General features: G+C 45.2%; 1 protein-coding gene across 6 annotated transcripts in view; it reads right to left on the bottom strand.

Moving 5' to 3' along the window:
• The window catches only part of MGRN1 (mahogunin ring finger 1), a 57,581-nt gene that overhangs the window by 25,639 nt on the left and 4,714 nt on the right, over positions 1-27,228 (bottom strand). For 5 of the 6 annotated variants that reach the window (XM_052772822.1, XM_052772820.1, XM_052772826.1 and 2 more), the window contains exons 2-5: positions 23,661-23,779; positions 20,613-20,701; positions 14,126-14,272; positions 2,361-2,478 (exon numbers count right to left, since the gene is read on the bottom strand). In XM_052772822.1, coding sequence (XP_052628782.1) covers positions 2,361-2,478; positions 14,126-14,272; positions 20,613-20,701; positions 23,661-23,779 — 473 coding nt within the window. Of the gene's footprint in view, positions 1-2,360; positions 2,479-14,125; positions 14,273-20,612; positions 20,702-23,660; positions 23,780-25,513; positions 25,641-27,228 lie in introns of those variants that run through there. The other variant, XM_052772825.1, reaches the window with a different exon arrangement.

The raw sequence follows: 27,228 nt of genomic DNA on the forward strand, positions 1-27,228 counted from the left end.
GAAGAGACTCATTGAGCCACTATTTTCCAGCCTGCATTTTTGAACCATTATGGCATGCCACAGAGGGAAAATTCATCGAGGACAATTGATTAAAATTGCTGAAAGAAGCTTATGGTTTTGCTTTGCTTCCTGCTCTGATTTATTACAGTATGACAGCAGTTACTATTTGTCCATTTGAAGGGAAAGTCACATCATAGAATTGTGGTTGCTTTACGATATAAACTTTTGCATTCTGAAACAAAAGGCCTCTTTAAGGGTCCATTTCACATTCATTTTTAGGGACCTGAAAACAACTGTCTCAACACAAGCCATACACTATAACTTGCAAGCAAACCAGTATATTACGAAGACAAAGTAAACTTTTATAAAGCTTTCCACATAACAACCCAACATAACATTATTTTCCCTTCTGTTGGCCAGCCAAGAACTACATCATATGTGAGTATTACACTGAGCAAAAATATGAAGTAAATCTGGGGTTTTTAGACAACACCAATAACAAAGCTGGAAAGCAATCTGAAGCATGCAATTGTACACAGCTGAGTGATAACACTCTGCCAGCTGTCTCAGATAAAAGTACTGCATTTCAGTGGCCAGCTGAGAGGATTTAGCTGTATGCATGTTACTGGACTTGAGAGGACAAGGACTGATATGTACACAGAGCCAAAATGGGAGAAGAAACTCTTCTGAATCACAATGTTTGTTCCATTTTTCTCCACAATCAGAGCTCCCAGTAACACCAATGAAAAAAGAGGAGACAGAGGATGCAAGCAAAGGGAGCTAGAAGCTTACTTTTCCGCAGCATCTTTCCCTTTAAGCTGTCAAAGGGACATGACTTTAGTACTCAAGTTAAAACCTTGCTGGCAGGAACAAAAGTGAAAATTAAGCTTCTCAATTCTTTAAGAAGAAAGGGATCTGAGCTCCTACTTTCCAGATCTCTCAGACGATAGAAGGGATTGAAAAGCAGCTCTTCCAGGCTTTTGTAGGCTGAACTTGTGAAATCATCTATTGGCAGAGAAGCCAAGACATCAGGAGACCAGACTCTGCAGGCTCTTGGTAACCGCCATGGCATTTGTTAAGGCACGGGACTGATTATAGTTATAAATGTAACTTCAAGACAATAGCTATTCAATCTTTTCAAAATACGTGAAAGATTACTTTTTTCTTTTTTTCATTTCTTTTTTCTTTTCTTTCTTTCTTTTTTTTTGTTTGTTTTTTTTTTTTTTACATAGGTAGAGTTATCTATCAGGGTTCACATACACAATACTCTTACATAGGCTTGGGTCAGGAAATGAACACTTAATCAGTGTTGGGAAAGGGGTCCACAGGAACAAATATATTAGCAGTAGCTACAGACCAACTCCTCTGCATCAGAAATCTCTTCTGGCAATTCTGCACAGAGCAGGGGAAAGACCAAGGCCTTCCTGCCCTGTGTCATGTGCAGAGGAAGCCCTTGGGCCAAAGCTCAGAGGCTCAAGAAGCAGAGAGTTACTGCCTGGGTTGGAATTTTGCAAAGATACCAAAATTAATAGGACTCCACAGATCTTGCTATGTAGTAAAAGCCACAGAGCTTAATTAAAACCAAGCCCTCGTCTGTTTGCAGTTATGGGTTAAACTAAAAGGAGGAAGGCATTCCCTTATTCAGCATTAATGCATCAGTGTGAATCTGCCCTAAAAGGGAGAGTATCCCCCCACAACACTGTGCTGCTACAGTTAATAATGCAGGATGTGGCCCTTAAACAGAACAAGAATCTTCTAGAGCAGTGGTCTCCAAACTATTTTCAGGATTCATCCCATCACTGAAAAATTTTGAGCACGTACTGCCAATATATGTATATTTATTATTTATAAGATATATACATGTACTACTGAAGTTCTTCCTGCACCCCAACAAATTGTCTTGCATGCACCCCACTTTGGAGACCACTGTTCTAGAGAACCAGCCAAAAAACCCAACCAAAGACCACCAAAACAGAGAGATCAAGACAGACATTTGTTCCCACAAGCTCTTTGGCTGGTAGGGAGAAGGCGGCTGAGGAGTGACGGGCTCCTCCAAGAAGAGCTCCACTGCCAGTCTCTGCAGTTTCCCTCCTACACCAGATGTTGGGATGCCAGCTGATCAGCGATATCAAAAATTGCTTCTTTGGGTTTCTTCCCTGTTTGCCTGATCTGCCTGCCAAGTTCCCATACAGTGTTCATACCTGCTCCTCCCAGGGCCCCATTTGTCTCATACCCACAAAACATGCCATGGCAGCTGGGAAAGGGTGTCTTCCAGCCGTAACTTAATGGCACTAAATGGAGTCCAGTGCTTCTGGGACAACAGGGTTGTGGAAAGACAGGGACACTGAGAAGAGACTTACCTCATCATCCTTCCAGTCTGAGAAATCAATCTTGAAGGAAGGCAGGGAGAATTGCTGGCTTACCCCTCTCTTGTAATGAACCGTCTCCGACTGCAGAGAGGGATTCTTTGTGCTGTATCTGAAGAAAGGGGGGAAAAAGAAAACTTGCTGTAACAAATGATTGCTCTCTGCTAGGCTCTCATTCATTCACGCCTGTCCGCCTTTCAGGAATCACAAGTGGCAGCTCTAAGACGCAGAGCTGGCAGGGGCTGGCAGCCATTCAGTGGGGATACAGAAAGGGAAGGGAAAGATCAAAGCAAGAAGGTGAGCACAGGGAAGGGAAAGCAGCGCAGACAGGCAAGGTCTGTGGATCCATACTGACCTGCCTGGAAACACTGGGTGTCAGAGGAGTACAGTGCGATGCGTCAGCCTGGCAAAGGCTAGCTCACTAAATCCAGGGCCCAGGCAACGCTGGCTTTCAGCCCAGCACACAGTCTTATTTTCTGCAGAAAACCCAGGAAGAACGAGCAGTGATCTAACAGTGGCAACACACAACCCAACACGGTGCTGAAAGTTCTCCCGTGCCTCTGTGAGACAGCTCTGCAGTGAGAAACCCTGCTTGGCTCTCCGTCATCCTCGTAAGCAAGAGCCATTCCTGGCTAGAGGCGCCATTCCTCTATTCCTCATGTGCTTCCCCAGAGGTGTTGTAGGGCTACCAACGCCACCAGAGAGACACCAACCAGTCCTCCATGCCAGCCACCTAGAGAAGAGTCACAATTCTTCCACTGTCTCAAGGCCCGGCACTGAAACACCAGCACTGCCGGGCTGGGATGAACATCTCTGGAATGGGACCATAGCTACAATCCGCCATCTTCTGCAGCCAGAGCCCACCCAGTGCTGTCTGCCCCAAGAGAGATGTGTCACTGCCCACTGACCATCACTACAGACAGTGTGATTCACAGTGGGCTTCAGTGGCAAAACAGGATCAAGAAGTTTTCACCCCTTTCTGGAGGGTGATTTCTGACATGGAGGTGCACAGCTTCTCACTATGCCAATTCTGGCACAGGAGAGCAGGCAGCAAACTGCAAAGCAGGGTGGGAACATCTGAAGCTGGTTTTACCACCAAAGCCTTTGTTGTCAAGCTACCAACCATGTGTTCAGAGCATGTTGACAAACTGGAGAGAAAGTGAGAGATCCCTTGCCCAAGAGGCTTACAGTGCAGAAACAACCACCTCCCCTGGCACAGTGATGAGACAGGTCTAGCTCCAGCTCTACAAGAAAGACTTTAACAGCTGGTCACAGTAATGGGATGTTATCTCTTCTGCACACTAACCATCACTTCTTAAGCAGAGCTTCACACAGTGAGACTGCAAGAGCACTGGCCTCCTGCCACTGCACACTGAACAGCTACAAGCTCAAAGCCTTGTTGACTGTTCAAACTTGATTGCCACTGTTCTTGATCAACCAGACAGCCTGGGGACAGGCTCCAGGGACAGGTGTCACATTAGTACCAGGAACTCTAGGCTGAGTTTTTCCTTAATTCAACTTGGGATATCACACAGGATATCGAGGCATTTGATGTGGCCGATTCAGTACAGAGCCCAGTCAACCAGAGCAGTTAATAGAGTGTGCACAGAGGCAAAGAAAAGAGAATTCTTGCTTGATAAACAGGATTCCGTACTTTTGATGACATTCAGCTGTTCTGAAACACAGGCACAGCTTACAAATCACCAGGTATGTAAGCAAAGGTTGGAAAGCTCCAAGTTCCTTTGGCCTAACTACACTTTGTGGAAGAGCACAGCACGCCAGAAGGGGATGGCAATACAAAGCTTTTCTACATCTGAGGTAATGCCTTCTGGTTTCTGTAAGCCAGGAGCAAGAGGGCTGGGCAGCTCAATTCCAGAGGCGGTGAAGCAAAAACTGTGGGAAAAGCCCATGGGGCAAAGTCAACCAAGAACTGCAGAACTGAGCATCACACCAGAGATGGGTAGACTGGGCTGGAGGACGGCAGAAGTGATTAGAGACAACATGCCTGAACTTTAAAACTCAGCTTTAAGCAATGCTGTGGAAACTTTACACTCCAGAGCTATAGCTTTGGCAGCTACCTGCTGCCAAAGTGCAAGAGCCTACAGAGACAGCAGGCTGCCCTCCAGGCCTCAGGCAAGCCAGTGCTGTAACACAGAGCCTTAAAGCACAATGATTAGGATGCATTTTGCAGCTGAAGGTATAAGAACCTGGATACCAGAAGATGATAAATATTTATTAATTTCTCTCAAATGCAAGGAGGAAAAACCAGGCTCCCCACTGGTATGAACTGCTGCCTTTCTCTGGAAAACTAGTGTAGTTCCTGCATCCTCTGAGGACTGAGAAGGCTTATCAAGCATCACAAGATCCACGTTAAATTCTGGAAGGCTGTGACGAAGACCAAGTTCACCATGCGCACTCTGCTCTTCCTGCCAAGGCAGGTGCATTACGTTATTTATGACAATACCTTACCCTCAAAGACCATTCTGTACTGCGCTGAAATTGTGCTGCTTTACTAGAAGGTCTCACTCCATCCTTTGCATTTAAAGCGTGGTGTGGGAGAGATCAGAATGACAGGTCTTTTATGTGTGAATTACAGAGCGAGCAGTTGAGTGAAGTTTTATTTACTGAGTTGTCAAGCACAATGAATAGAGCAAGCCTGTATCTAGCTCCTTTTGTGGTGTTCTCAAAGCTTCCCAGCTCTGCCGAGGGGCACAATTCTCCCTCTACAGCTGGGAAAGCAGGGGATGGAAGAGTGACTTATCTAAGGTGACAGCAAGTCAGGAACCTACTGGAAATAAAGTGCAGAGGAGAGAGTGGAGGTCAGAGACTGCCTGGATGACATGCACCACAGCAGTGCTGGGAAAGGGGTGTAAACATGCTGATGATGAGTGCCAGAAGGCTGGATGACCTGCACTTACAGCACCAGAAGCCCAAACCAGTCAACAACAGGAAAACAAGTAACGCTGTTCCAAGGATGATAGGGTAGAACAATACTCGCATAGACTTGCTGCTCTCACTGCCCCTGAGAAAAGAAATAAACCAGGTACGAAGATTTTCCAAACTGAAGAGTATGACAAAAATTATCAAGGAGGCTTCCCCAAGTGAGCTTCATGGCTCGGACTGTGTGACTGCCTGGCCCCCATTGCCAAAATGCATGTCAGACTTGAATCTGAACACCCAGACAATGCTGGAGACCTCCAGTCAGCAGCCAGTGCTGAGGCTGCCAAGCACAAGCGGGCCAAGAGCCTGGTGAATTCCCTGGAAGTGCTGGTGACCCCAGATTGTCACACAGATCGATCACCTTTCTAAGGTGATGCACAGGATCCACCGCACAAGTACAGACTCCTCGTGCTGCACAGGAAGACAACTTGGCAAGCTGTTACAAAGCAAGTATCCTGTATATTAGTGTCTAAGTGGTGTCTACCCATCCCCAGCCCTTTTGGTTAGCATCTGCTGTATTCGTAAGTCTTCTATTCCCTGCCTATGCTGCTGTGGGCTTACAGCGAACAATAGTGGAGAAGCTCTGTAGAGCTGTGGAGATGTGTTACAGAAAAAGAATGTGTATTAAGAATAAAGGATAGCAGAGAAGCAACATGCTGCCTCTCCCTGCATAAAGGCTGAAATCTGAATGTTTGGGCTGCTATTTCGCGGACTGTATTGGGCCAGGTCTCCATCCAGACGGGGGGTCTAACAAAACCACCTTGCGATCACTGGCACCTCAGGATAATGGAGGAGCGGGGTCTGTCCTATTTGGTCATGACCAAACAGAAATCCCTGGTCACTTTTTTTTTAAACCTGTTTGTTTGCTCAGGTACCCCTGACAGCATGAGAATCACCAGCAACACGAGATACCACACTGCTGACTGCAGCAGCAGTCCCCAGCTCTGTTCTCAGGATTCATGCAGCCCACTTCCTCCTGTAAGCTCTTTGACACACCTTTACTTCCACAAAGCAAAGCTTACACTCTCCACTGACTCCTTCCTCGCCCACATCAAACCCTTCCGCCCCCCAAAACCAGCTGTGTATCAGAGAACCGGCAGATGAGAAGCCCTATGACTACATCACAGTAATTTTTGAGAGAACAGGAAACAAACTAAAATTATTCCCCAGTCTCACGCCTCTACCATCAGCTAAGAAGCACTCACTGCCTTCACAGAGAAACCCAAGCCTGTGGCTCATGCAGGCTTCTCCCTGTATGCAGTCCAGACTTGCTACGAGGCACCTGTACACCTTAAGTAGCTCTCAAGCTACCAGTGGCATGCTAGTGTTTGGGAACCTCTGGCTAAGCAGAGTTAAACTTCTGTTGCTACATGCTCACTGGAGATGCAACACGAATGTGTGGGGGTGTTTCCCCCCTCTCGCTCATCTCTGATCAGCGCCTGGGGAAGTTCTCAGCAGGGCACCAGTCCTAACTCCTGCAGAATTCTTCGCTGCTGTGTTCCTCACACTCAGCTCCACCTGGCACTGGGGCTGCCTCGGACAGTCAAAAGACAGTTCATCTTACCACAAGCACGCTGGGACCCCTGACTAAGAAGCACCAAGTGAGGATCCTAGCCAGCTTGCCTCAGAGTTACGCAGAGCACTGCCCAGACCCTATTCCTCAGGGAAAAGCAGGATGCATGCAGCAATGCTGCCCTAAGATAGCATTTTTGACTAGTAACAGCTGAGAGACAGTCTGCGCTTTGAAGAGCCTGTGGACAAAATAAGAGTCCCCTTTCTTTAGTAACAGCTACGCATGTTGCATGGTAATTTGCAATGAACCGAGGACAAGGCAGAGTTAGTGAAGGCAGAGTGACACGAGAGCTTTAGAGGGTACTCAGGAACAAATTCTTCTACTGCTGCAGGCTGTGACTGCCTGGCAGGCTCCACGTCCTCTTACAGGTGATGAGGAGGGAGCCAGTCATGTTCTGCTGGTGTTCAAAGGGGCCAGGAGTTACGTGGAGCAAGCATGCTGGCCCCCCGCTCCCTCCCACCCACACATTCCCCTTTAATTTTGGGCCAGGATCTCACAGGTCAGCTTTCAGGGGAAGAGGGAAGCTGAACAAGTGTCTCAACTCACAGTGATTTTTATTGATAAAAGAAACACTACCAAAATATGAGAAGGCCATAGCCCTGGGTCTCAGTCAGAGTTAGGCAAGATCCAGCCCAGAGAGGCTCCCACACAGAGTTTGGAGGGTTAACCGCGTGCTAAGTTAGTGCACTGCAGTCCCTGTCAGTCTTCTCCTCCCCTCCTGCTTCCTCCCAGGACTGAGTTTCCACTCCAGGCCAGGAGGAAACAAACACCTTACCATGCAGCTGAAACCCTGCTGCCCATATCCTACTCCAGCACCTGCAGAGGTCTGCCTTCAGCTGCTGAACTTACTGGTGAGAGCACTGCGCTCACGACTCCAACCAGGCTTCAAAGCTGGCGGCTTACACAACAGCTACACAGAGAGGCACAAAGGCCAGAGCTCTTATTAAAAAGACAGAGGGTTTGTCTGCTCGGTGAAATCTATAGAACTTAGCTCTCCAGCCTGTGAACTTTGCACACTACAGCGTTCCCTTGGGGACTGGTGTCTGTCTGGATCAAAGCAGGCTTCGGCTCTAAAGGCTTGCGCCTAGCAAAAAACAGCACTCGCCTCCAATTTCTTCACACAGAAGAAATCTCTCTGCACAAAGAATTCATATTAATCACCACAGTCCACAGCCAAAAGCAGCAAGAGCACCTTTCAAAGGCCCTGAATAGACAGAGGCTATTAAATAACCAAAGGAATATCTGAGTGCCTCTGTCTCTCCTACGCAAGCTTTAGTGAAGACAGCCATGCACTGAGCTACCCGTTTCAGTTGGATTTCATTTTGTGAACCAACTATTCAAACTTCCACATGCAGACAGAATGTATAATCATTGCAGTGTCACGTCCACCGTCAGCTTAAAAGACTGTGGTAGGATGTCTGTGATGAGTGTAGCAGGCATTGCAAAACAAACAAGGAAATGAGATTTAAAAAAAAAAAAAATCCAGTACACCCATTTGTGCATCAGCAACACAAACAGGACAGCCCTGAAAAAGGGCAAGGATTGTAGAGCTAGACTGACCTATTTTCGTCCTGTTTTCTCTTTATAATGAGAAAACAGCTTGACAACATTCCTAGGATACGGAAGAGAACCTTTTCTGTCCAAAGAGGAAGATCTTTTTCATAAGAATGGGCTGCAAAACTCAAACCTCTCATGTCATATTTATCATCAGCTCCTGATCTGCCTGGATTGCTCATGTCTTTAGAGCTGGCTGTTTTAAGTGCTTCCAGCTACAGGGCTGGTTTGACTTCTTCCCCTGAGGAAACAACCGCTGCTGTCATGTTTTAACTACACAATCCTTCCTGCTAGTCAGCAGGATGCCTACAGCTGGAAAAGTCCCGGGGGCCCTCCCAGGAACAGGCTAATAGTGTGCACATCAAGGCTTTTGCCAGAAAAGGACACATTCGTAGTGCACACACAAAAAGAGAATATGAACATCTCTGCAGCCTGCTCCAAAAACCATACCTGTCTCCTAAACCAAAGACATCTAACGGTACAAACACATGAACCAGTTACTGCAGAAGGCAGCAGGCTACGAACTGGGAGTCCTTCAACTATTCTCTAGGAGCTGCTGAAGAGTACTGCCAGGCCTGCAATGGAAATGCAATGTAGAGTACCCTCTCATTTATCTGGGGGGAAAGTACATGCTTATGGGCAATCACTAGCAAGTAGTCGACGTACAGCTTGCACACCTCCATGTTCGTGCCTCCTATACACTAAGGCAGAGATTCTCATGCCATTTGGACAGGGCCCATCCTGGTCACCCTTCACCTTTTGGCTGAGATGGCTGAACCCTTCCTTGCTGCACATGGTGATCACCTCTACCACAGGCACAGAGCTGCCTCTCCAGCTGGCTAGTCTTAAAACCCAGTTAGCATCATGGATTCTGACAGCAAATTTCTCTTTGTTTGTAGGACATTTTTGAAGCTGGCAGGTACTGCTGTGCCTCAGCAACACTGAGCAATACAAGGCTTGTCCTCACGGGTGAGCACTCAAGCTGTTACAATGGTTTCCGCAACCAGGGTCTTCCCTGCTTTCTACCCAGCTGCTGGGAAGTTGAAGCCAAAGAAAAGGACAAACTGAGAAATACTACTCTCTCCAAGCCAGCCAGATCACAGATCAACTCCCGAGGAGCACACCCACCACTAACCACAGATGAGAGCGAATCCTCAGGGAAGACGCTGTGCTAAAGCTCATGTGGGGACACTGCCCCAGGAAACAGAAGCACAGCGGAACAGTTTGCCAATTTCTAAAACCAAAGAAAATGGACACAACCAGAAAAACAAATAAAACTGAGGATATCAGGGTCTTGACCTGTTCAGAGGCAGGTCACCACTAATTCCATGCTATTAAAAAGACTCTGGACATAGGCAGATCTGGTCTCCCTTACCCTTGGGATAATGCACCAGCTGGTCCTCTGAGAACTAATGCATTTTACTCTAAAGAGTCTTTAGGCTCACCACAAAGTAACCAGGCAAAAGGTATTCAGAAGGTGAGAGCAGCAGTCCCCTCTAGATTTAAACTAATTCCCATTTCATCCAAGAGACTTCTACAGATATCTGCACTAGCACCAGAAAGTGCTGGGTACCTTCCTGTGGGCATGGGGCTGCAGAGGTGAAGACACCTCTACCATCACCAACAGCCACACATTTGCCTTCTCCAGACTCTACTGGTCGACTGCAGTCCCACAGTGGTGATGATTCAGCTCCCTGTGAAACTCCAAGTTCAACAGTTCAGGCCAAGAGGCAGGCAGCAGTTGGGAGCTACGTGTTCCCAAGATCTTGGCTGGGAAACGGTATAGCTGAGCATATCTCCCAGCACGACTACCGGGGAAAGTCTGCTGAACACTCCTTTGAGACGGGTTAGGACAGGCAGCACATACTGATAAAGCCACCAGCTTTTAAAAAGAGCCCAACAACTCCAGGAGGAAGCTTCCTGGCTTGCAGAGAGAAAGGCTTCCCTTTGGTCATGGAGACCAGCTAATCCTGAAGGCAGGCCCATGACACACAGAGCGTTGTGGCTCTCAGATAAGCAGAGGCTCTGCAACAAGCAACGCCTCTGCTCAGGGAGAGCCACCTTCCCTCCCCTCCCTCCTCTCACCCCAAATTGTATGAACATAACAATGTTCCTAGCAGGAGTTTCACATGAGCAGGAGCGCTGATACTATCAGGATCAGTGGTTGTTTCAGCAGAGAAGCAAGAATAACTTGTTTAGCGCTTCTAAGGAGCCATGCTGCAGCCTGGGGACTAGGAGAAAATTTCTGCTTTTGACAAGGGTCCAGAAAGTTTCTCCCATTTTAGGATTTAGCATCAATTTAGGAGAGTGGAAAAAAAAAGTGTTTTATTTTAAAGAGTATCTTCTTCCCAATCAAGTGCTGGACACAGCAACAGAAAAAGTTTTGAATTTATACACAGTGCAGCTTTTGCACATGCTTGTTCCTTGAATGTAGCTGTTAGCACCAAAAGAAACTGAGAAAAAGGAAAAACTACCAGCCCAGGCAGGGGGAAGCTGCATTCCTATTACTGCACTAAAAATGCACTCGCTCCACTTAGAACTCTAAGAATGCAGCCCAGATTTTTTTTTCCACTAGAATTTGAAAAGAATAAATCAAAGTAATTATAGCACTGCCCTTTCAGAATTGCTTTGCAAAGCTGAAATCAGAGCTTCAAAAGGTTTTTACTAGCAGCCAGCAAATCCAGAGAAGCAGAGATGCCTACTTCAGGCAGCTGCACTAGCCCCAAGACGTGCTTCATGAGCCACTTCCACATGGAAAAATAGCCTGGGTTGAATTAAAGCAGCTTATAAAGTCTATATTTGTATCTCACTTCCCCCAGCCCTTATTACCTACACATCTGCATGAAATCAGGATCATGCCTTCCAAAAGGTTCCCTGGCTTCTGGTGCAGCCCCGCACACCCCAAGCTTATATAACATTTATTGTCCAAGAACTCCAGAGCAGAGACAGGTAGTTCATCACTCCTATGCTATGGGGAAATTAAAGTATGATTTATTAAATGAAAGGCCAGCAGTGGAAGCAAGAGCTGAATCTGAGTGCTTTGACTTTTGACGTAAAGGTTTAGCACACTGGGGACTGCTGCCACCCTAGCAGGGCAGCACAGTATCGTCAGCTACATTTCGTTAGTGAGGTAATGACTGCTGACTACTGATCCTGGTTTCGTGCAGAGGCAGGTAGGGTTCATGAACAAAAGCTTCTCCTCCGCCATCTGAAGAGAGATCCATCTCTCAGTGAGCCATGGACAGGGTGGATTAAAAAATTCATATTTAAAAAAAAATATTTTTCTTTGAAGTTGACAGTTGTGTTAACTTTCGGAAACTCTACCTAGGAATTGTTCAAATTAAATTTAAAAAGCAATTAGGTAGTTCATGTTTGCTGCATATGCTTTAAAGAACAGACAACAGCACTGGTGACAGTCACTGGCTTCATTCATGGTGCTAAATTTCAGTAAAACTTGTTCTTAAGTGAACCAGAAACTGTGTTTTCTTCCTCCAACCAACCGACAGAGTTCTGAGAGGAGAGCTACTAGTTACAGAAGACTGAAAACACGCTCTGTCCAGAAACAGTTATTTATATTCAATAACTATAATACTTCCATGCAGCAATTATTATTACTCAAGGCACAACTTGACAAGACAGTCTCTTAATAGTCCAACATAGAGCAGTTTAACCAAAAAGAATGTTACACTGCTGGTCAGGTGATAGAGTTGCATTTCTACCCCAACACAGCTTGGTTCAAGACACAGGTTAAAAAAAAAAAAATTATCTTTTCTTTTTAGAATAACTTTCTTTTTTGCCATTTTGACATAAAATGCAAAACTAGGAGCTTGAAAAAATTTTGAACTATATGCATATTCTTTACAGACTTAAGCTCTTTGTAAAATGTAGCACAAAGTTTGATATGAAGCTTACACTGAGTTGTAAATGCAGATATTTCATTGTTACTGACCAGTGACAAAGAAATTCTCCTTCGAGGTAAACCAACAAGCAAATATGCAAAACAACATTAAAATCAAGATTTAAAACAAGACTTCGTGATTTAAGCCATGGCTGAAGTCTGGCAATGTAAATATATCCACCCTGGCCATAGAGGCCCTCAGTTCTCCCCATTAGCCCATAGATGGTTTCCTTCTTAGGTCAAAAACCAAGGAACACTGCAGGGCAGCACAGGGGTCACTGGCCAGCTCTCCACGTTGTACCTGTGTTAGGAAAAGAGGACTTCAATCTCCAAGGCTGCCATTCCAACACCTTCACTAGCACTAAATTCACAGGAAACCTAAGGACCTAAGAGACAGAACATGGAAACTTTATCAGGACTTCTAAGGCATCCTGCTGCATTCAGCTCTGCTCAGAAAAAACTGATCTAAATAGAAAGTGCTTTCAGAGTTTGCCAAGAGATATTTTTCAAGCACTTAAAAGGAGCTAATTTATTACCTCCCCAAAATAAAGGCAGTCATAGGCTTCAACAGAAGAAGAGAAGGGGCATAAACAAAAATTCTGGATCAGGGTATCTTCCAGTTTGGAGAAATGCACATCTGGATGCGAGCATTGACCTTGTCTCATTTCTAAAAATACACTATTCATTGATCATTAGTGGGATGTTTATACTTTGAATAAAACACATAAGCCATTTTATGGTTTGTCATACATATTTCTCCCTGCTCAAACGTCTGCAGATCCCTGCAATAAAACGTAAATTTACCCCCAAATCCAGAGCACCACTGCAGAAGCCGTCAGCAATATGTGCAGAGCCGCTGATTAGCCAAAAGCCTCTACTAGAGGAAGCCAAGAGCTTCTGCAGCCTGAATCTTCCTTTACCCATAGAACAAAAAGAATTCTTTGTCCCATGGCCATCGGAAGCCTGCCATAACATACCAGCAGCTCACATGTACCCAATTCACACCAAGGAGAGCACATTTCAGCCACCTTAGCTCTTAATACAGGGAGGAAAGTTTTCATAGTCTTAGGGATACAGTGTTGATTGGAATGGTTTAAACGTGCCGATTTAGATAAAAAGGTTTTGAAATCTGTAGGGATGCACTACCAGGATATGAGAAAGACTCCACAGATGACATTTTGACCATTCTTTCTACAGCTAGCCAAAGGCTAATATGTGTACCTGGCAAGAAACACACAGACAGGGTTTCAGGCAGTAAATCCTCCTGATAGCCATCTCACAACAGCCTGTTGAGGTGGTCATTTATCCCAAAAGGGGCTTTGGGTGGGCCTCAATTCCACAGACTTGCTATGTAAATGTTAGACTGAACTTTACTTTGGTGGCCCAGATGTTCCTGTCACAGGGAACACAGAAATTCAGTGAGTTACGTGATCTGGAAAAAAACAGGTAGTATTTGAAGGGAAAGGTGGTTGTTTTTTTAATTTCATAGAACGTCTTGCTGACCCAGGATACAGCTGCAAGTTCCTCTCCTTTGCTGCACACAGAATGGCTTCCCCACACCCAAAAAACAAACCAAAAAGGGAACAAGAGAGGATATTGGCTATGTGGGGGAGGGAAGTGAAAGTAATATTCAAAGCTATCAGAATATATAAAACAAAACAGAAAAAGAAGAGATTTCCCTCTCCACCATCTGTGGCAGCACTGCCCTTGGGGGTGATTAACGAGAGATGTCTGACAGGCTCATCACCTGACAGCTCCTGTGCCCCTCCACGCACCCACAAGCCCAGGACTTACACTGCCATGCCACCAACAAACTCTTCTGTAGCCTGGCAGTAGATTGTGATGGCAACACGGGCATCCGCATCAAATGTGAACTCCAGGCTGTACAGGACTTTCTGCTTCCCATTCTCCTCAGTAGGACTGTCAACATCATCTTTATACCTGAAAGACAATGCCAGAGGATTAGAACGTATATTTATGAGATATCATCAAGATCACTCTGGAAATCAGAACAAGAGTACTCCAATCTAGGTGTTCTGGGCAGTCAAGGCACCATGGGCTTCCACCTGGGGCTTCCCAGAAGATTTCCATTCTTTCCTCTGAGGAAGGTTCTTCCAAGATTTGACTGAAGTTATTAAAGCGAATTATGTAATGACAGGGTTGAGGGATCTCACCCAGCCTTACAGTGCCAGGACACAGAATGAGACAAGAAAGTGAACTCTTGAATGTCAAACCCTTAGAAGAAACATTCTCCTTCCTTTTAAATCTTCACATTAGGCTCAGTATTTGGACTAAAGAAATCCTGCGTGGGCCCGAGAAGTCTAAAGCTGAATTCTTTTAACTCTGCAAATGAAATGGCGCGTGACAGGCAAAAAACAAGGTTTCTGTAACGCAAAGAACTCCTGAAGTTCAACAAAACATACCTCCAGGATCACACAGATAATGATATTCAGATCAGAAAGCATCCAAATATAGGAACTTCAAATACCTTTAAATGTACAAATCATCAACTAAACCTTTGATGCTGCTAATGACCGAAGCTTGTACACCTTTATTGTATGAACAAAAAGTAACACATTCAACTGCATAACAGACGCATAATAACCAATACAAGAACGAGTTTAGAAGTTATTTCAGTTAACAAAGGTGAGTCCTAACTTGGCTGTGGGCTATGGTACAGCTGGATCCCACTCTGTGATCACCACTGCCCAGTACTACTCCTTCTCCCTACTGCTGGAAAAGGCAGGTAAAAAATCCGGTGAAGAAAGTGGTATGAAGCAAGCTCCATGGCAGTGAGCTAAGGCGTAGATGAGCAGCCAGTTATGGCATGCCAGAGTGGCCAGGGAGACCGGCAGATCCTGGAACAAGCAGCCAACACAACACACCATGAGAAGATCTCCCCTGCCTTGAAGTGGAAAGTGACGGACAGAATGGACGTGATTCACTCGCAGGGCAGAAACAGATTCTCATACGTAAATTTAAATCCCACTGTAATGCTATGACTGTAGGTACCACCATTAGTTCACGCACTGTGCAGGAATGGTGAATGCAGCAGGTTGCCTTTGAGAGGTGTACACCACTACGTGACTTGCCACCCAGCTCCAGCCTCACTTGTCTATCGGTATTACCTTAATTGCCACGATGCCTGGGTCAAAGCCAAGCAGTTAAACTATTCAGAAAAAGCTTGGCACTGTCTCTGACTTCACAGTATCAGTCGGCCTCTCCCTTCATTAAACAGCCTCGATGAGTATGCTGCACTGTTGAAAATACTCAGAAATGGGCTAGACATACCTCCATAATTCAATCTAAAAATTGTCAAGGGAATCCTTATTTACTGAGTTCACTGAGATGTAGTAACTGCTGCCTAATTAAGACAGTTCCAGCATGAATTTTACTTAACACTACACTAAACAAGGATGAAATGTTCAGCTTCAGCAATTTAATACAGAAAGTGCAAAATAAAATTTAAGAGCAGTATAATCAAATACCTAACACACATACTTGTACTAATGTAACCCTAGTGAATCACTATAGCATACACTTGCATTCCTGTCTGAAGGACTTGGAGCACTCCAAACAAGACTTTTGCCAGAGGTTCACCTAGGTCAGAACAGCAAATCAAACTAGAATGCACCCAACATGCCAGTATAAAAAAGACAAATCCCAAGAACTGAGAGTTTGAACATCTGCAGCAGCCTGGATACAATATACTGTATAGAGCAAGACAGTATTTTCACACAAGCTAGTTGTATTCAAAGAATAAAATCATGGCACTTGAAGGCTGTAAACAAGAAACACTCTAGCCAGCAGGGCAGGTTTGCCTAGAAAACACAGTGGTAGCATCAACATTTTGTGCTGGACTGACCCAAGAACACAGATGGCAACAATCCACTCACAAGCGTTGTGTGTGTTCAAGAAAGCAGCAGCACAAGCTTCTGCAAATTATCTCTTGCTGCACTGCCCCCCATTGATCTGAGGTGGGCTGCGAAGGATCCAGGCTACAATACACTTGCCACTTCTTCCAGAAAATTAGGGTGGGGGAGAACCAGCACCCTTTCCAGGCAAGCACCTATGAAAGCTACTTCATAGACCTACACTCCCTGCATATATAGGTAGGTATTAAAATAGAGGTGCCTGGCACATGCATGAGTTACAGATTGACGACACAGATCTAGATACCTGTAACAGACCCAAGTAACGAGGTGGGAGACCTGGAGGTGGGGGCAGATCACACAAAAGCAACATGTCATTAGTAAAACCATTGCCTGTTTTGTCTTCTCAGTGAAGTCACAAAAAGCGTATGGGTTCCCAGACCACCCTCCTGCTCCCAACTTCACCTCTGCACCTCCCTGCCAGCACTCAGAATGTGCTTCCATCCTTTCAAGAAGAAAAGGGGTTAAACCTAGGCTAGAATAGATCTGTTGCCCTGGGAAACCACTGAGGGGCCACTAACAACTGCAGTGCCTGCAGAGAAGGTTTCTGGAGGATGCATCTGCTGGAAAGTAGGAGAGTCAGAGCCCTGTCTGCCTGGAACAGCATCACTTGAGCACAGAGCAAGGTATATGTGCCTAAATGGTGACAGCTACAGCAAGGCTGTGTACACATCTTCATGTTGCAACATGCCTGGCACTGGAGATCAATAAAATCGCCTGCCACATAGCAAGGAGTTCAGGTGAGAAAAGACTGCATAAGCAGCTATGCCAGCTGGTAGCTGGACCAAGGAACAAGCACGGACTACTTTGGTGCATACTTTGAGAGGCAGAGGCATCTCATGTTCCACCTTAAGGTGCAGGAATGGTGGGATGTAGCTTCAGGGGAGTAACAAGACAAAGTCACACATTTTGCATTCCTTCTTTCTTTGCAACAGAAGTGGCAGACAAAAGAGGCAGTTCAGGAGTGGTTCAGGTGGTTCAAGAGCTCTTCTGTCTCCACTTGCACTTGAAGTTTACAGCGTACATTTAGTCAAGCCCTACAGACAGTGTTGATGTGAGGTGGCCACAGATGCATGCACAAATTTAGAAACCAGTGACTTTGCTAGGTGTGCCTTTTCGGTCATGCACACAAGTTAATCACATAGCCTCCACAATCACGTGTATAGAGCACAAGAGACTGACCACCTTTGAGAACAAATAGCTGATCCAACGTTATGATGAAAAAGGCAAAGCAGGATGACCAAGGGAGCTGAGGCCACTTGGTCTGACATCACTTCTGGATAAAACAATGGAAATGCTGGAACTTTTTGTTTGTCTGTTAAAGAATTGAAAGATAAAAATATAATTAACAGCAGCCATTACAATTTTACAGAAATAGGTCAAGGCAAACCCAATTTCATCTTTTGAGGAGGTTAAAAAGTTTGACCAACAACTTGGTAGACATGCAGGATAAATGCTAAGTATTGCTTGACTTAGATACGCATTACAACAGTGTTAGAGCAGGCATTAAATGAAGTGAGAACTAGCTGACATCTATGTCAGCACTGACTTTCATGGGGGCAGATCATCATCGAATGGAGGCTTTCCTGTTTGGGGGTTCTGCAGAGATCTGTACACAGTTTAATGCTATCCAGGGCTGCAGAGCAGGCAGTCCCAGCACCCTCACCATCACCACCTCCACCACAGGACAAACAGCTCCAAGGATCAAGGTCAGCCCCACCGTGCTGGAGAGGGAAGAGAAGCAATTTCCCTTCTCTCACTCACAGCAACTCACCTCTCTCCCCTCAGGCCCTTATCCAAAATGCTCGCTGGTCTCACTGTTCTCCATGATATTGCTGCTGTTTCAGACACATTCTCAAACCACTATAGCTGCTGATTCCTTCAGCACTTTTGTTCCATGATGCTATCCAAAGCCCGAAGCCCAAAGCCCATGCTGAAGCAGAGAGGCTGTCCCAGGATGCAACTTTTCCATGAAACACATCGCCTCAGGAGTTGATTGATCTTCCTCCTGCAACTGGAAATGCTCTCAAGGTAAGAGTAAACAGCCAGTACCAGCCTATCAGGTACTCCAGTTCTGAAATAAAGCTTCCAATCCAGGGCCAAAAGAGGGACACAAGACAGACATGAGGCAGTCTTTTTCTGTTAGTGGTTAACAGCAAAAATCATGCTACCTTCCTCTGAGGTTCACAGAGTCTCATACTGCTAGAAATCAAGCACTCACACGAGGAGTCGAAGACTCAGAACTTCAAAACCAATATCCACAGGTTTATTGCTTCTCTCCAAAGCTGCTGTAAATATTTGGCATCTGGCAAAGCTCAGAATTTTGACTGGTCAGAGCCAGGCAGGAAGACCAGAGTGGACATTTCCTCATATTCCTCCATAAAGCCCTACACTCCACATTATGGATCAACACCCTCTTCACAGATGAACAAGGAACTTTCAATTAAACACAAGGAAAACCAAAAAGCTTGTGAGGACTTTACCATCAGAACCTACTTTACACCTAGACACTTGGCTCAGTCTCTTTGTATTTGGTGAAGGAGGTGGTAAATTAAACTTAACTAGCTCTGGAAAGAATGTGCAAACCTCAACCACTGGTTGCGAATAAGCCAAGCTGGAGAGGGCACAAAGTGTCTTTATGTGCACAGAGGGAGAAAGAAAAAGCCTCTAGTCCAGAACAGTAGAAAAGCACGGGACAGAATGGGCCTTTGGGGACTGGCAATTAAAATCTCATTTTGGGTCTACATCAGTACAAAATTAAATAGAGTAACGTTGGCAGTGTTGTCGTCAGCACTAACACAGCAGCAGCAGCACAACAGCCTGTGAGAGCTCATGAGGCAGAGAAAGAACCGTTAGTACCAGGAATTAAACAGATGCAAACCTAGACACTGTCAAGGTGCACGGACACTACATTTCGAATAGTCCACAGCTGCAACTCTGCTTGGGGGGACAGGACGTGCAACCACAGAAAGCAGAATGACAACTGTATGTACTAAACCCCACCAACTGCTGCATTCACAGCAAGGCCTCTCCCAGTGAAAAAGCCACTTCCCATTTGGCTTCTGAGAGATGTTACACTGTTTATGTGGATGCCTGCAAGGAGAACAAGATACCCTTTCCACAGCAAGTGTGGGAGGAAAGCAAGACTTTCCTAGAGAAGTACTTTACCCTTTAGCTGTAGCTTTATGCCCCATCCCTGGAAGTGTTCATGGCCAGGCTGGATGAGGCTTTGAGCAACCTGGTCTAGTGAAGGTGACCCTGCCCATGGCAGGGTGTTGGAACTAGATGATCTTTAAGGTCCCTTGCAACCCAAACCATTCTATGATTCTATGAAAAAGCCAGACAGCATTCAGAGCAGTTCACCAATGGTTACTTTTTCAGAAGTTCTTCCCTCTTTTCCTATTCAATCAGTTTTGAAGCCACAGGTATTGCTCATTTAAAAAAACAAAACAAAACAAAAAAACCAACCTTCAGTTTTCACACAAAAACAAACTGAGGGTTTTGTGTGGTTATGACTCAAATTACTTACGTTACACCATGCTCTCAGAACCACCGTGGCTGAGAGTTGAAGCTGGCCCCCTGCCAGTACTGCAGCCCTGCGCCTGAAACGCAGAATTCAGAGCAACTCAAGGATCTTTGAGAAATGCTCTGCTTGGACATCTGCCTGGTCACTCAGACCAAAACAAAACCACTGCATGCTGGGCCCCTGCACTTCAGCTATCCGCTTAAAAGAGGGCAGCTGCAGGTCAAAGTGTTAGCTATTGCGTTTAATCCAGCTAAGTGCTGGTTTAGATCTCACTGTAGAGCAGTGAGAGGTAACAGATCTCCATGATTATCCAGACCTCCTTCCCCTATGCATGGGACACAAGCCATCCAAACAAATGTCCAACACTAGGACCAAACTTTATCTTGGCAGCAGGAGAAACCTGAGGAAGTTTCACTCAAGACCAATCAGTCTTCCTGGCCTGTGACTTGCACCAGAATCAGCTATTTTCTGGCTGCTTCTTGCACTGGAATACAGAAAGGAATCTGTCTGTAGGGTTTATTGACCTGACTAATATCTTCCATTCATGCTAATGATTTCATGGGTTTGTTTACCACTCTAGTCTGTCCTGTACAGATACATCACTGGTCCTGTTTGGAAACACAGATTGCTCAAGTCTAGGGATAAGGAGCATATAAACCACATGAAAAGCTCTGATCACAAGGGAACACAGAAACCTCTAGACATAACTAGCAACAAGGATCTGGAATTCAGCTATTTCTCCAAAACCTTATCAAATATATTTTGGCTCTGGATGACAGATCGCTGGGTTGAATAAAAGAAAAGGTTCAGGCAATAACAGTACCTCACAAGTCGGAGAGAGTCTTTGCGGATATTCACCAAACTTCTCAGTGTCTTCACTGGCTCATGTGGAGCTGGAGTTACATAGGGAAACTGGAACAAAAAGGCAAATAATTCTCCTATTATTACACCACAGAAGGTAGCAGCATGTTACCTAGCATACTATTTATCCAAACCAAGAAACATCTACCTTTAAGGGTACTCAGTACAAGAGCCACAAGGAACAGTAATAGAGAATTCTATTTACAGATAAATCAAGCATGTTTCAGGGTGAAAATCCTGCTCTGGCTCAGCAATAGCTCATACTGGGAGCATGCACTTTAAGAAAGGGCATTTTCGTAAGCTCTTTTTTTGCACCCTGAATTCTCAGTCTGGAAAGCCTTGCTCTCACAAGCTTTTATTTCCACTAAAGAAACCACCTCCAGCTTGAGCAGAAGAAATGCAGCTCTTTCATGTGTGTTACAGCATGCAAACAGTGACTTGACTGCTAATCAGCATGCTGAAGCCCTGGATTACTGGGGGAAACTCTTTTTATTCTGAAACAATGGGGCAAATGTTCTGGAAAAGAAAGAGACAGGGATAGGGGGCCTCATTCTATTCTACAGTCAAGAGACCTTCTCTCACAGATTGTCTTTTAAATAAAGGATGATAATGCTTCAGACTATAATTCTCCTTACTGGTCACAGAATCTCCAGCAAGAAATGCAAAGGAAACTGCTACTGTGGTGACCACAACCTGTACAGCTGCGGACCTGCCTGCTGGATCTCCCATCTGCTGGGCGAAGTCTGAAACTGAAACATCCACTCACACAACTGCCAAATTTGATAGGTGCTCAGACTGGAACCACAGCCGTGCTCCAAGTCAGAGCAATGGCACGACACAACGGTACAGAGCTACAGGACAGGTTTTCAGGCAGAAGGTTACCCTGAATGTATCCAGCAACAGTGCCACCACACAGCCTCATTAGAGTTGGGGTCCTTCAAAAACACATCTACCAGGTGCCCTGCAGTGGTGTAGAGAGTGACTGACATGGAGTAGAAGTACCAGGGACCACCAATATACATGTTTTCTTAGAAATGAGGAGTCTGCTAAACAGGAAGCCAATGCAGCTGAACTTCAGGGCAGCTCCTGGACACAACCCTTCAGTGTTGTCCCCTCAGGCCACAGAAATGTATTGGTGGGGCAAGAGCCAAAGCCCGAGGGAAAACATGCTGTTTCCTGACCAACAGGAGAACGCCACAGAAGACCCCATGCCACAGCCACAGGCAGCAGAGAATTCACAGGGCAGCAGCAACTACTTTCCTTGCACCCTGACTGCTCGGTACTGTGGTTGGTAGCACTGCTCTACACGGAGCAGTCAAGACGTCAGTTACTCCAAAGTGAGAACTTGGCCCATGTACAGAAAGCAGTTTTGCTGCTCTGTGTTCAAGTGGTTTTCTTCCTTGAAGATTAATCAGAGCTGCCAAAGGGCATTAACTTTACATAGGCAAACTATATACCACAACAGCCTCCCTCTGTTAAACCTATTTGGCAAACATCCCACTGTGTTAACAGCATTCTCACCCACTCCCCTCTGAAGAAATGATGAAATTCAGTGCCGGGATGTCTGCAAGGAAACCCAGGCTGAGACACGCAAGCAATTTAACTCTGCAAGGTTAGTTCCTACAGCCACAGGCAGATGGGATATTTAGCTAACAGCTGCATCTTCTGCTTTTGTTGGAGTGCTGTGCAGCCGCTAGTCACAGAGCAAAGGAGAAGCGGTCAGTTTTTAACCACTGTCCTGCATGGGCCCTGTATGCAGACATCACGTAGGGTATGTGGTGAGCATCCCCATGCCTGCATAGCACTGTTACATCCAGAACCATTTCCATCTGAAGTCCCTCCTTCATAATTCTGTTGCTCATCTGCACTTTCTGCTTGAACAAGGGCTTTCCAGATTCAACCTTGTTCTACCCTGCAGAGTCTTGTTAACCAACTGTGGTGCTGAGAAGGCCAATGGCACAGCCTGAGGACAACTCGGAAAGCAAAACGTGCTTGTCACTAGTCCAATTCAAACAGGGAGTCACCTTGCCTCAGTTTCCCCCATCTGTAAAACAGGAATGATACTGAACTGCCTCCAAGCACTACCAGCATGAATTAACTAATAGTCACAGCTTTTCTGAGGATGAGAACCATGACATCAATTTTTCATTTTCATGTTTTGAAGCTGCAGAAACAACTAGGAAAATAGCTGGCAAAGCAAGAAGCAGTTTTCCCTTTCCTCTCCAGCACTCTGAAACCATCTCCAAAAGGCTCCTACTCTGTTACCTTTTGGTTCTTAAGTTCTGAGATGCAAGAGAAATCCAAAACGTAACACTTGCATAAAATTCCTATCTGTCCCTCACAACTGCGCTATTCCCTGTTCACAACAAAAGAACAAGCCAACCACCCGAGCAGGTAGCTTTTCACAGTCTCGTAAGATACCTGTGAGCCCAGAAAGACCTCCATGTTCCAACTCGGAAAACTAAAGGAGAGACTTTCTGAGCAGCCCACCAAAGCAAACAAAAAAATCACCAAATATCAAGATCTGTCTTAACACTGCCCTACACCCAGTCAGGACACTCGTTTACACAGAGAACAGCATGCATTGAACACTGGCTGGAATCCACCCGACGTGCCCAGAAGCCCTGTGAGGTTCAGGCTCTGAGAGTGGATCTGCTTCCCAGCCTTCTCCTCTCTGCAGCATGTTTTACACTTGCTCAGGCAGGCAATCAGAATTAGTCCCAAAATCTGTGCTCCAGAATCCCTGTCCTTCTTCCTTCTGCCCTAAGTGAAAATAAGCTAGAAGGTGAATATGGCTTCTTAGAAAAACTCTGCTTGCATCTTGAACAGCTATGTTAGCCGGCAAGCTGGAACATGGGCTGGGGGAGCGCTCTTGCACCTCAGACTGGAATGACACTCCCCAAATAGCGAGGGTCTCTTAGGTCTATGCTATCCTCTACAAGCCCTACACAAGATTTTCCAAAACAGGCAGAAAACAAAAGCGCAAAATAGACAGCATATAGGAACTTGCCTGAACAGGTCTATTCCCGAGGAAGTTTAGATCCATGTTCTCGCCAAAAAGGTAGCCCTCAGGGTGAGGGGTGTCAAACTTCTCGCCTCCCATAAAGAAGTGACTTGCAAAGTAGTTTCCTAGAAAAAAAAAACACACAAGGGAATAAAGAAAAAACTCTAAATGACCGCTTCCCAGAGAACAGCTGCTCTGTGCAGTTTTTAATTCACCAGTATAAAAGAGCACAATAGAGAAAATACTTGCTAGTTCACTCCTTCCCTCTACTACTGACGGCCACTGCCAACAGTAGAAGCAGGGAAAAAAAGAAAAAAAAAAAAAACTAGAATAAATCATTACAGTGGAGATAATTCCATTTTAACTTGTTTTCCAGAGAAGGGACAGGGAGCAGTAAGAGTCAGCTCTTTCTAATATTACTCAATTGTGATGAATTATTCCTCTTTTCTCCACTTTCCAGTGTGAAGTCCAGTCCCACAAACACCACCGACCTGCTCAGAGAAGGATGAGGCTTCCCCCCACTGCAAAGCCCTGCACAGCCAGAGTGGCAAAGTTTGCTTTCCCTCCCCTCTTTCACTCCCATATCCCAGGGCGAGAACCACACAAAACCTTTACTGTGAGCGCTAGAGACTATACACCTTGATGCTGAATTTAATTAATAACATGACAGATGTTAAATGCAGAAACATGGATGTCTGGAAGAGATAAACCCTGGGACTGACTAAACTGAACTTCAGCTCTGAAAGCTTCACCACAGATTTATTTCATTCATCTTTAAGGTGATGCACTACAGTGCATATTTCAGGAGACAAAGTGTGTGCAAGGTCACTGGGATTCTAGAGCACTGGATTAACTGCAAAGTCAACTGAATTGATTCAGATGTACGAGAGCACCACAAATGTAGCTTCCTCCTAGAAAGACTTCAGGAAAACACTCTCAAACATGAACATCACAGAGTTACAATTTCAGAGAAATAAGTATCAGGAGAGAACTAAAATAAAAGGCTCCACCCAAGCTATTTCCCTTGAAGTTTCAGAGTGGGGGTTTTTCATGCACATGATGAAAGGACTGAGCCAAACATACATTTGCTTCCCTAGGTGCAATGCGTAGAGGGTACAAAATTTGTTTTAAAACGAGTCATTACAGAAGCAGCAACTAATCATCTGAATGGTTATAGAGGCATTATGGAAGGATTTGCAGTCCCTCCAGCTAGGAGCAAGCACGATTTACTCTGAAATGGAAGTGTTTTCATGAATGGCTCTGTTTTTTCCATTAAGGCTTTTTTTCCTTTTTGCTTCAAGAAAGGGTCTTCTTACTCTGCGCAGATGGTAGTGCTTTAATGATGATGGTAGTGCTCAGCTATTGCTGAGCTCAGCTTACAAGCATCCAGATGTTTATATTATAGAAACACTTCCTTCTTTCCAGATACAACAATCAACTTCCGCACAGGTTCAGAATCTACCTAGAATCTGTCCTACAGAATCAGCACAACAAAATGTAGGTGCTCCAAATGACAGGCAACCTTTTCCCACCCCTCCCAGAAGCAACAAATTAAAAAGCTAATCTGTATACAATTTCCAAGCACAGCTAGCTTGATACAGCCTCTCCACCTGAGATACACTGTGGTGGTTTATGCTTATACTAAGGTTCAGAAAAGCATGACGAACACTGGGGATTAGGAATAGATTTTGCATTTTACGTGGGTCAAGTAGAATTCTGTTTTGGAGCATTTTATCTGATTAACTGTGAAGACAACACCTGTGCAGGACATCCCAGTACTGCAGCAGCTGATTATCTGGGATCAGAGTCTGGCAGCTCCCTCGTATCCCATGAACAAGACACCCTGGGGCTCAACTCACCTCAGTAAACCTGTATTCCACAAATTCAGAGCAGAGCTTTTCTGTGGAAGAAGTTCTGCGTCCCACGCGCAGAGGACACAGAGCCCCAGCAGGCGAGGACTGCTCACCACCACTGAAACCCCACACCTGCGGGGAGCCAGCTGTCCAGGAGAGCATCGCCAGGCAGCCTCTACAGCACCTTGGGATAAAAAGGTCTCTCTCATACAACCAGAATGACACTGAGATGCATAACTAGCGTGTTCAAGGCACCTGCCACACTGTCTTTGCTCCACTAAGAACAACCTTTGGGATCTCTAACAAATCATTAGGATTTCTCACAAACACACAGTACCCCCTGCAACACAGTAGCACTTATCTAACTGGAAACCAGTTTCAATTCCACGTTCAGACTGAAGGCTCCATTCATCTTCCTGCTAAGTCACCTCCTGCAAGGTAAAGGAGTTTTTTTTCTCACAAAGGCACTTCCTTCACAAGCAAACAAGAAACCTAGTCAGTGCCAGTCACAAAGAGCACAAGGCAAAATCACTTTGAGGAGCTCAGAGGGAAATACGCTGGTGAGCAGAACACCCCCACACTCTGCCAGTGCTGCTTCGGGTACAAAAGCCGCCACGTACACAAGATCTCAACAGCAAAACTAACAAACAAGGATGGCAGCAAACTGTCTTCACAAATTTATAACACAGTTTTTAGCAGCTAAAAAAAGATATTCTATTGCAAGCTTTCAGAAACCAGTTGCTACAACAACACATTACGTTCAGAGCTCTCAAGGTAAGACCAAAGTTATGCAGTATTCCTCTCAACCAGTGTCACAAGCAACTCCAGAGTTTGCCCAAGTTGGAGACAAAACACTTTAAGAAAGCACTTCTGTAAATATCATACAAAGGAGTAAAAGGACAAAGAAACTTCAAGAAGGAAAAAATGGGGTATCCTCTTTTGCAGTCACCATGACATCCACACATCTAGCACAAGACTGATAGGATTCTTAGTGTCTCTAAAATGCTTGTATGTATTTTCTACGCATTAAAATCCTACTGCAGCTCCACCTCTAGGTTCTATTTCAAACTCCATTACAAAGACAGCTTTAGGATTTTAGCCAGAATACCATGCCTCTTGAACCCTATTCCCACATGTCCCCCCAGCCTATAAAACAACCTTGACCTACATTATGCAGGTGTTGCAAGGCCAGCTTTACACAGAGTTCTGTAGCTATGGACACAAGGGGGATGCTAAGCACCATCCTCTTTGGCAGGAAAAAAAAGAAAAGCAAAAAATCTTTGGATTACCCTCCACAGAACTGCTACAAAAAGAAATCCTCCAGAAAAATGCAGCGACACACTTACGAGGAAAGAGTCATACACAAATAAACAAGGACAGAATATGAGAAAAATGCCAGAGCAAAGAAAAACTGTGGCTTTACTTCCCCAGAGTAAATCAGCACAAAACATAGGAGAGCATTAGATAAAAGAGAACACGAACGGGTGACATTGCTAAGGTAGATGAAGTACAAGCAGTGGTTTAAGAGAAATTGTTGTGGTGGAAAACTTTACAGTGGCTGGAAAAACACCACTGGGACACCCAGAATGGCCAAGTCTGACTCATTAGTTTGTCCCACACAAAACCAAACTGGAACCCAAGTCTTCTCCAAAGCATCCAATGACACCAAACTACTTAACATTTAGTCCAACATGATGGTGGGATTTTGTTATCAGAAATGC

This window comes from Harpia harpyja, chromosome 21, assembly GCF_026419915.1.
Source record: "Harpia harpyja isolate bHarHar1 chromosome 21, bHarHar1 primary haplotype, whole genome shotgun sequence".
Lineage (NCBI taxonomy): Eukaryota > Metazoa > Chordata > Aves > Accipitriformes > Accipitridae > Harpia > Harpia harpyja.